General features: G+C 43.3%; 1 protein-coding gene across 3 annotated transcripts in view; it reads left to right on the top strand.

Moving 5' to 3' along the window:
* Nucleotides 1–11308, top strand: part of ZNF831 (zinc finger protein 831) — an 87535-nt gene that overhangs the window by 22228 nt on the left and 53999 nt on the right. For all 3 annotated transcript variants that reach the window (XM_043480186.1, XM_043480187.1, XM_043480189.1), the window contains exon 3: nt 46–185. In XM_043480186.1, the coding sequence (XP_043336121.1) occupies nt 46–185 (140 nt within the window). The remainder of the gene's footprint in view (nt 1–45; nt 186–11308) is intronic.

The raw sequence follows: 11308 nt of genomic DNA, 5'->3' as shown, positions 1-11308 counted from the left end.
CAAGGGCTGTGAGCAATATGACTCCAGCATCACCGGTATTTTCAGCTCTCTGACCCAACAGCCCGAGGGATGCTGTCCCGGGACCGGGTGTCTGAGCCAGAGTGGAAGAAACGACGGTCTCGTAGAAGAGCGAAGATACCTCGTGTGAGCAGCAGGTGGAAACATCTGAGCACCCACTCTAAAAGGTAGGGCGTGTGGCCTCCTCTGTCACTTCCCCGTGTGACACTGTAACTGCAAACTGCAATTTCAATAAACCTGCAAAGAAAACTTCACCAGGGATTCAAAAGGCATCCCTGTGCTCCAGAGAGACAGGGAGAGGGAGAGAGAAAGAGAAACAGAGAGAGAGAAAGAGAGTCCTGTTTAGGAACTGGGATCTAGAGTTTCATGGTTCTAGGACTCAGATATTTCCCCATCCTCCACTGGCTCTGTGTTTTTCATTGGTGCCCTTTTCAAGGCCAGGCATCCAGCAAATATTTGAAACAACTGAGTGGAAAACACATCCATCTAGTGTAAGTCCTGAAGAGAGAGCGTGTTAATTATTTACAGCTTTTATTGCTTTTTTAATTATGCAAGTGATGCGTGTCCTTTGCAGAAAAATTAGAAAATACACATGAACAAGGAGAAGACAATAAAGTATCTTAGTGATCTCACCATTCAGAGACAATCACATTTAGGTGCGTGCCCTTCTAGACTTTTCTCTGTGATCTGCGTGCATACGCAAACTCCCAACTGCAAATGAGGCGGGGGATAGGGGCAGATGGATTTTAACACTCCTCTTTTAGCATGGCATTCTGATTGTCTTGCCCCTTTGTTCAAAACCCTTCACATTGCCCACTCTGTGCAAGTTAAAAAGCAAATTCTTTAACCAGCACCATGACTTAGCTACTAAACAGTAACACTGCCTTGCACCCCCTGCAAAGCTTTTCTGTCCCGTTTTCCCACAGTTGTTCCCTTCCCCCTCAGTGTTACTTGTGGTCCCAGCCCTCATCCATTCTCCATTTGACACTCTGTACCCAGATCCCCGAGGCTCTCCTGCACCTCCATGCCATACCTCGCCCCCCAACGATGTCTCCTTCCAAGAATGCTTGGCCTTCTTCTCCTATTGTAGGTGTTTGATCCAGACCTAGATGCTCATCAAGAGGCCACGCAAATCCCTAATGCTTGCCTACAACTACTCAGAGTCTCCGTGGCTGGAGATGACAAACCCTCTTCTGAGGCTCCTGCCCTTGTTTCACATGTCTGCCAGGACCACGTTTCCAGAGCTGGCATCGCTGAGGGTTTACTGTGTGCTGGGCTCCCCATTTTTCTCATGAGGACACTGAGATCCACAGAGGGTTTGGGCAGCCTCCGCAGGGACCCAGATCTGAACCAACAAGCCTTCCTCCAGTGCTTGTGTGTAGAACGGCAGCTTGCCCTGGTGTTCCCAGCCCATAACAGACATGAGAGTCGCCTAGGGTTTTCTGGAGATTTTTTGTGATGCTGTGTCAAATTCAGTGGGTCTGAGTGCTATCCAAGAGTCTGTATTTCTTTTTTTTTTTTTTAATTTTTTATTTATTTATTTTTGCTAATTCTATTTTTAAAAAATTTTAAATTAATTTTTTCTTTGTTTTTAATTGAAGGATAATTACAATGCTAGTTTTATTTTTTAATTTTTTTAAATTATGAAAATATAACACATTTACAGGAGACTTGGAAAATGCAGAACAAAGTTACATATAGTTCCATGATATATTATAATTTTTTTAAGTAGGTAAATTAAATTTTTAGTTGGAGTTTCAATATCAAACTCTCAAAAATTAATAGAACGAATATACAGAGAAGTTGAAAGATAGAGCAGACCTGAAAAGCACTATGAACCAATTCAACATAATAAGATCTATACAATTTTCACACAACAGTAGGATACAAATTTTATTCAAGTTCCCATAGACTGTAAACTAGGGGACACTGGAACATATCCAGGGACATAAGACCAGGTACAAAAATTTCATGGTCTAAAGGTATTGAAATCATACAGAGTCTGTTCTCATCACTGTGAAATTATGTTAGAGATCAATATCAAAACATATTTTGGGATAAGCTACCCACTCCAGAATTCTTGGGCTTCCCTGGTGGCTCACTGCAGGGAATCCGGCTGCAATGCGGGAGACCTGAGTTCGATCCCTGGTTTGGGAAGATCTCCTGGAGGAGGGAATGGCTACCCTCTATAGTATTCTGGCCTGGAGAAATCCATAGACTGTATAGTCCATGGGGTCGCAAAGAGTTGGACACGACTGAGCGATTTCACTTCACTTTCACATGTTTTCAAGTGCCATATGACATTTATTGAGAGAGATCTTTGGAGAGTCTGTACTTCTAACATGCTCCTCAGTGATGCTGAGGATGCTGGTCCAGAGAGTGGGCTTGGAGAGCAATGCTACATCACCCCGACCACAGCCCAGGAGCACAGGGACACTGGTGTGTGGCTTCGTTCCCATGTAGCAAACTACAAACTAAATGACATCTAAGTGACAATGACAAAACTGAAGTCTCCAGACCTCAGTCAGTGTCCCAGGAGATGTGGGGAGGGCCACAAGGCTAGGAGTGCCTCGTTTATTGCCTTCTGTTCCCAACACTTGAACTTGACTGGTTGAACATACGTTCATCATGATCACGTCTGCAAAGTCTCTCTAGCCAGGAAGGTAACATATGCACAGGTTCTGGGGATTAGGATAGGGCCATCTCTGCAGGGGTGGGTGGGTATTAATCTGCCTACCACACTCTCTGTCTCCATCCATCCCCCAGATGTGAATGACTATATATAGGATGTGTGTATCCATTTATATATCCATCTACCCACTCACATACGTATGTATGCTTGCATATCTGTATCTACCTATCTATCAATATCTATCCATCCATCTACCTACCTAGTCTATCTATTGATATCTATCTATCCATCCATTCATCCATCCATCTACTTTGTCTATCCATTTATCTATTTATACATTCAGCCACCTATCTATGCTGTCTATCTATCAACTTGCGTGTTCTCCCCTTAAGAAAGAAGCCCATTTTAAAATTCATGCCCCCATTTTCACTCCACTTGTCTTTAACATTCTACAGGGAATGAAATACTGCAGCAGAGATTCCCCTATGGGTCTCAGCTCACAGAGTATTGTGAAATTCATGTATCAGCATATTCTCTCTCTCTCTCTCTTTGCTGTGCTGCATGGTTTGTGGGATCTTAGCTCCCCAACCAGAGATTGAACCTGGGCCTTCGGCAGTGAGAATGTGGAGTCCTAACCACTGGACTGCCAAGGAATTCCCATCTTTCCCTCTTTTTTTTGAAAAAATAAAAATAAAAAAATATAAAAAAGTATAGAAAATCTAAAACAGATTCATGGGTGATGATCCAGAATTAACAGATATTAACATTTTATCATATTTGCTTCTGAGCCTTAAAAATAAAACAAATAAAATATTATTTTATGTAGTATTTAAATATTACATAAAATAAAATAATTAGAACAAAAAGATAACTATGTGGCTTTATATGTTTGGTGTTATTTCCATCCATGTGTTCATACCTTATAATCAATATATCCACTAATATATAAATTGTTTAGTGTCTTTAAAACATGTATGTATATGTGTATATATATATATATCACATTGAATTTATCATCTTGCAGTTTGATGTTTAAACTCCATATTGTGTTTTTGAAGATATAGCCATGTTGATACATACAGGTAAAACTCATTCATCTTAATTGCTATAGAGCATTCTATCCCGTGAGAATAACATGTTGCATTTTCCATTCCCCTATTTATGGACATTTAAATTGTTTTCAGTTTTTTGTGTATGTGTTGACTTTGCAATGAACATGCTTATGCATGCCTCCTTAAACACAATGTGAGAGGCTTTCTAAGAAATATACTTTAAAGTGGAATTACTGAGTTATAAGATAATCACATTTTCAACTTGACAATGTGAAAGTTTGCCTGCTCCCATATTCTTACTAATATTTGTCAGGAGCAGACTTTTCATGTTTTGCCTACCCAAAATGTGTAGGATCGTGTATATATCCTAAATTTGCATATATCCTTTGCCTGTAATACATAACTACAGGTACTTTCCAAGTCTGTTATCTGATGTTTAAGTCCATGCATTTCTATTTACCCATGAAATTGCAAACATTCTGCCTCTTCATTGCCTTTGGCATGTCAAATCTTTCTTCTGGGATTGTTTTCTTCTGTCTGAAGCATATTCCTGGGAACTTCCTTTAGAGAAGAAAAATCTCACTTTTTATGAGTCTGAAAATGCATTTATTTCATCCTTGTTGTTGAAAAATATTATTGCTGTGTCTCCAGTCTTAGGTTGACTGTTATTTCCTCCTAATCCATCAGAGCTCCTACTGCATCATCATTTAGTTTTAGTTTTAAGGACAGAAGTCAGAGATTCATCTACTCCTCTATCTTTCGAAGGTCTCTTTTCTCTGGCTACTTTTAAGGATCTTCTTTAACCTTTGGTGTTTCATACTTTGATGTCTCCAGATACACGTCACTTTAAATTATTCCATTAGGAATCCCTTGAGCTTCTAGCATTTGTTTCCTTGTTTGACATTGTGTGTATGCAGGCTCAATCATGTCCAACTCTTCTGTCTAGGGGCTTTCCCAGGCAAGAATACTGGAGTGGGTTGCTATGCCCTCCTTCAGGGGATCTTCCTGACCCAGAGACTGAACCCGGGTCTCTTGTGTCTCCTGCATTGACAGGCAGATTGTTTATCAGCTGAGCCACCAGGGAAGCCAGTAAGCTGAGGTTTTGGGAACTTTGTGGTGGGTTTCTCCAGTAATTTGTTTTGCTTCTGCTAGGTACCTGGGAGCACCCATTGACCACTACTTTAAAGAAAATTCTTGCTTGTAGTTTTTCCCATGTCCCAGGGTAGTGTGAATTCAGATTGCAACCCCATGAGGAGATAGACTCAGTGTTATAAAATTAACAGGAGAGACTTTTGCCCCCTTTACTCAGTGATAAGATTGGAATTAAAAAAAAAAGTTCTCTGGGCTGGTGTTGGGGGTAGGGTATGTTATTCTTAATTCACCGAGATTTTGAAGATATAACCTCTGAGGTCTCAGCTTTATGCAGGACAAGAGGTTGGGTCTTCTGGCCACCTCTCACACAGGGTAGATTCTGGGTTTGAATTCTGCACCCCACACTGCCCCACCAGACCATGAACACGGAACAACAGGCTCCTGTGGTTTGGCAAATGCCCTCAAAAAATGAAAATGTTCTCACTTTTTTAGGTTTCTATTTTCACTTGGTTTTTGACTTTTAAATATATCTTACCTCCTAATCAGAACACCAGTACATTTAAATATAAGTTGTAAATATTTTCATATTTTAATCTGCATTTTTAGTTGGTTTCAGTATCAGGGTAAATAGGAAGGTAGACAATCAGAGTAGCTAGCCCACTGTACTGTGGAGACGGACTTCTTATTTTTTAACCTTGTTTATGCTTCTCTGGCTTCCCTGGTAGCTCAGGCAGTGAAGAATCTGCTTGCAGTGCAGGAGACATAGTCAACACTGGTTTGATCCCTGGGTCAGGGAGATCTCCTGGAGGAGGGCGTGGCAACCCGCTCCAGTACTCTTGCCTGGAGAATTCCATGGACAGAGGAGCCTGACAGGCTACATACAGTCTGTGGGGTCACAGAATCAGACACGACTGAGTAACTAACATTTAACACTTAGGCTTCTCTGATCATCAAGAAGTTGCATATTTTGATGTAGTCAGATAGAGCTCCCTTTTCCTTCATGGTTATGACTTTCTGATCTTGTCTAAGAAATTTTTCCTTACTCTCAGTCTCCCAGGGTCACAGATACAAAATGATATTATCATGTTCTTTCTTCATCTTAATGAACATTAAAGAAGGATTTATTTTTATTTTTATGTAGAAAACAATGGACCTTGGGCCAAATTTAGCTCTTGACTTGTTTCTTTATACCCATGTGAGGAAGGCATGGCTTCTACATTTAGAAAAATGCATATAGGCATATGTGTGTATATACACAGATATTTGCATAAAAATATATAAATGTATACATATATGAGCTTCCTTTGTGGCTCAGACAGTAAAGAGTCTGCCTGCAATGTAGGAGATCCAGGTTCAATCCCTGGGTCTGGAAGATCCCCTGGAGAAGGAAGTGGCAACGCACTCCAGTACTCTTGCTTGGAAAATCCTGTGGATGGTGGAGCCTGGCAGGCTACAGTCCATGGGGTTGCAAAGAGTCAGACACGACTGAGCAACTTCACCTTCACTTTCATATGCACATATGTAAATACATATTTATGTATGTGTTAAGTTGCTTCAGTCATGTCAACTCTTTGTGACCCCATGGGGGGCCCAGGAGGTTCCTCTGTCCATGGAATTTTCAGGGCAAAAATACTGGAATGGTTTGCCATGCCCTCCTCCAGTGGATCTTCCTGACCCAGGGATTGAACCTGCATTGGCAAGGGGATTCTTTACCACTAATGCCACCTGGGAAGCCCATAAATATATGTGTGTGTATATATACATATATACACACATAAAAATATGTGGTAGAGACTTTATATGGCTTGTAAAGTCTAAAATATTTATTATCTGGACCTTTACGTAAAAGGCTTATAGACCCCTGGTCTAATCCACTTTTTTCACTTTTTTTCTGTATTTGAACTTCCTGTGTATACTTGGAATTTATTTCCGGGCCCTCCATTCTGCTTCACTCATCCCTCTGCTGCCATCTCCAAATATGTAATGAAAATGGGTGTTTTCATTAATGAAAGTACAAGAGTTAAAGGAGAGGGATTAGAAAAGACAGGATCTGTCTTCAGAGTGGAAATGGAAAAATGTAAAAAGTTCATACTTGGACACCTAATTGCCCTGATGTTAACTAGTAGAGGTGTAGAGATTATGAGCATCCACAGAAAATGTCTCCGCTGTGCCCAGAGCAGGCACTGTACCATGGAATTGGATTTTATTGATTAATTTGTAACTGTGTACAGTGCTATCTGAAGCATGAAACTCTCAGAGACTGGTTCTAGGAAGCTCCTGACAAATGAACAATGAATTGTGAAGCCCTGAGTGAATTGGGATGAACAAGGAGGAGACTGGAGGTTATGTGGGCAAAGGGCGCTTTGTGAACCCTATGATGCCCATTAATCACGGAAGCGGAGGACACAGGAGAAAACACGGAGGCGGGATTCTCCTAATTGGTGGTGTTTTTCCTTGTAAAGCGGAAGTTTATGTGTCTGCTCACTTAGTCATGACACACTCTCCTCATTCAATGAGAGGACTCTGAAGTGAGATGGAGGCACAGACCTAGTGCTGAGGCTCTCTGTCTTGCTCTCCATGGCACCAGAACCCTGACTCCAGATCCTGCATGGTAGGATGCTGAGGATCTGCCATACCTTCCCACCATTTCTTTCTGCTTTGTTACTCCTTGTGGGATTAAGAGAGGGTCACATGGCAGACCATGTATTCCTTCTCTGGGATCAGCATTATCAAAACTGCAAGTCTGCCTCTTTGGATCTACCTTCCAAGACTTGCCTGATAAAAAGGGCAGTGGGAATGGGGGTCAGGGTGGGGTTGGAGCAGCCAGGGTGGTCAATGGCTTTCAACCAGCATCGAGATACATGATAGCCCTACCCTGCCCGCTTTTGTGAGCCTCCCAGTGGACTCTGGAAAAGTTGGTATCCATTGCAATCGTGGCCTTGGTCCACCGGTCGTCAGGGCCCTGGCTGGTGCTGACCTGGAGCAAGAAGGCTTCTTTCTGATTGGTCTTTCACGAGGTCTATCAATGAAGATACTGTGCTGATCTTACAGAAGTTATGTTGGCTCGTAAAGGAAGACCTACAGAGAGAGACCAAGAGAGCAGAGGGTGTGCCAGGTATGAGTTGGATTTAAAATCTGGCCCTTAAACAGCTGACTCAATGTCATGAGTTTGAGCAAAAGGACAGGGAAGCCTGGAGTGCTGCAGTCCGAGGGGTCACAGAGTCTGGATGTGACTGAAGCAACTTAGCATGCACATGCATATTTGAGGAGGTTTGGTGAATGCGCCTGAGTGCCGCTGGGGGAAATAGGCGGGCAGGATAGAGAGGAGGAGGAGCAGAGATGACATTGGAATCTTGCATCTGAGGTTCGGCTCCCCAGAAGTAGGGCCTGAGATGGGGATGTTGGTACAAGTGGTTCACCTAGGGAGGGTTCTCGGGAGGCTCATGAGGGGTGAGGGAAGCAGGCCAGGCCAGGGAAGAACTCAGAAGAGATGTGGGGTCAGATATCCAGTTGTGCTTGACCCCACGGGAGCTCTAGGGTATGACATGTGTCATAGAGATTGTCCTGCTCAGAAGCAAAAAGCTGGGGTCTCACACTGGGTGACAATGGCTCAGGGCCCTTCCTGGGGGTGTGCACACTCCTCCAGGTCTTCCAGGCAAGCCGGCTCCCACTGGCCAAGGGCCGCCCTCTTGAGAAGGTGGTAAGAGTGCGTCCCTAGCAGCTGGCACCCAACGGCTGACATGGACAAGTAGCCAAGGTGGAGGCAGTAGCTGAGGCACTCGTGGCACGTGCTGGACCATGAGGGGCCTCTCAGGACAGTGATGGTGAGCTTGCAGTCCTGCCCCATCCCGACTGTCCACCCCAGGGGGATGCTGCTCTAGGAGGGATGCTCACACAATGTTCTGGAGAACTCAGGAGAGAAAGAAATGAAACCTGCTCATGATTAAACAAAACTTGCTTTGAAGATAATGCCAAGGTCCACTTGGGCTCCCCCCTGCCAGGGCCGAAAGGGTCTAGATTCCACTGCAGTAAGACCTGAGTCCAGAGACTGCAGCTCTCCTGGCAGTCTCCTAGTTATTTCCATCAAATGCAGTTCCTTGCTCTTGTCCGTTTTCCAAAAGCAGACCTCCCTGCAGTTCAAACTGTGCCATTCTTAACACCTGTGAGCTCGTGTCAATCACCCGCTGACTGGGGGCAAAGGTGATCCACGGCACATAGGCAAGGAAGGTTCCTGCATCCCCACACCATCCTTCCTGCCTTTGTCTCTGTACTTGGAAGTCACTCCCCTCCCCGGCCCTGCAGCAGCCCTGGCTGGTTTGAGAGGTTTATGATTAGCAGAAGAGCAGCCCTGTGGCTCTTCACCTGGGCTCAGATCATACTTTCAGGATCCGGAGGTCTTGACAAACAGGGATGGGCTGCTTCAAAGAACCAGGCAGGCACCCATGGGGAGTGACAGCTCCTGCCCAGGGCCAGGGAGTCAGTAATGCTTGCAAGTGAAGCCTCTTCCAAACACGAATAAGATGAAGAAAAAGTCACTTTGTCCTTGTTGCTGCCGTGAAAATCAGCGCCCAGGAGGATACGGCAGTCTGCAGATCGTATTTAAAATTCTGCCAATGGCCTTGGTGATGAGGGGACTGCAGCTGGATGTTGGCAACAGCTCAGACAAGTGAGAAGGAAAAATCGCCAAGCAGGTTGCCTCACTTTCCTCTGCCACCAGGTGGTTCTGAAGAACATCATGGTGGGAACAGAATTCTTGTAAACTGAGCCTTGGGAAGGGAGACCTTGTAGCTTGACCAGGCAGCTAGAAGCGGCGCAGATTTCTTTTCAAAGAGCTGACCACAGATAATGGTCAAAATGGTGCAGGGACCTGAGTCAAGAGTTCAGTTCCCAACTGGCTACAGGGCTGCGAGTCAGGGCACATGACAGGCGGTTGGTCTGTCTTTCAGTTCCTTCACCTGCTGCAAAGGGAGTGCTAGACTAGCTTGCTGGTCTGCTTTTGGCTGCACATTCCTAGGGTAAAACATTTTTAGCCTGTACCTAGGAAATGCATGGAGAAGGAAATGGCAACCCACTCCAGTATTCTTGCCTGGAGAATCCAGTGGTCAGAGGAGACTGGTGGGCTGCCATCTATGGGGTTGCACAGAGTCGGACATGACTGAAGCAATTTAGCAGCAGCAGCAGCAAGAAATGCATAACTGTTTATTTACCAGTTAATTATACATATGTTCTACTCCCCTAAAGTATTATGTACATTATAAGGGGCATGCAACAATAGATATAAGAAACTCTAGGTGAAAATAACTGTAAATAGAAGCTCAGTATTTTTTAAAAAATTTGTTGAAGTATTGCTGATTCATAGTGTTGTGTTAATTTCTGTCTAAATTGAATCAGTTTATATACATAGGCTTTTGCGGCTCAGCAATAAAAATTTGCCTGCAATGCAGGAGATGTGGGTTCAATATGTGGATGGGGAAGATCCTCTGGAGAAAGAGATGGCAACCCACTCCAGTATTCTTGTCTGGGAAATCCCATGAACAGAGGAACCTGGCAGGCTAAGTCCATGGGGTGGCAAAAGGAGTTGGACACAACTTAGCAACTAAACCACAACTATATACATTCTTTTTTATAGTCTTCTCCAATACGGTTTATCACAGGATACTGAATATAGTTCCTTGTGCTATACAGTAGCACTGTGTTGTTTATCCATCTTATATATAACAGTTTGCATCTGCCAATTCCAAACTCCCACTCCATCCCTCCCACACCCACCCTAACTCTTGGCAACCACAAACCTCTTCTCTATGTCTGTGAGTCTGTTTCATAGATAAGTTTTCATTTGTGTCATATTTTAGATTCCATATGTAAGTGATATCACATGGTATTTGTCTTTCTCTTTATGACTTACTTTTCTTAGCATGATATTTTATAGGTTCATCTATGTCACTGCAATTGCATTATTTCATTCTTTTTTATGGCTGAGTAGTACTCCACTATATATATAAACACACACCACATATTTTTTTATCCCTTCATCTGTTGACAGATATTTAAGTTGTTTCCATGTCTTGAGTATTGTGAATAGTGCTGCTAAGAACACAGCGGTGCATGTTTCTCTTCAAATTATGGTTTCATCTGGATATATGCCTAGGAATGGGATTGCTGGATCATATGGTAGCTCTATTTTTAGTTTTTTTATGGAATCTCCACACTGTTTTCTATAGTGGCTGCACCAATTTACATTTCCACCAACAATGCAGGAGGGTTCCCTTTTCTCCACACTGTCTCCAGCATTTGTTATTTGTAGACTTTTTAATGATGGCTGTTTTGACTGGTGTGAGGTGGTACTTCATTGCACTTTTGATTTGCTTTTCTCTAATAGTTAGCAACATTGAGAAACTCAGTATTTTCTTTCTCTGCCCTTGTTACACCCTCCTCCTGTGATGTGAAGGCTCTGTTTTGGAGGTTAGACCAGATGACCTGGGAGGGCTTCTCTAGGGGGAATGTCTGTGAGGCC

The sequence above is a fragment of the Cervus canadensis genome, chromosome 10 (genome assembly GCF_019320065.1).
Source record: "Cervus canadensis isolate Bull #8, Minnesota chromosome 10, ASM1932006v1, whole genome shotgun sequence".
NCBI lineage: Eukaryota > Metazoa > Chordata > Mammalia > Artiodactyla > Cervidae > Cervus > Cervus canadensis.
Note: the sequence above shows the minus strand (reverse complement) of the source record. Positions and strands in the feature narration are given on the sequence as shown.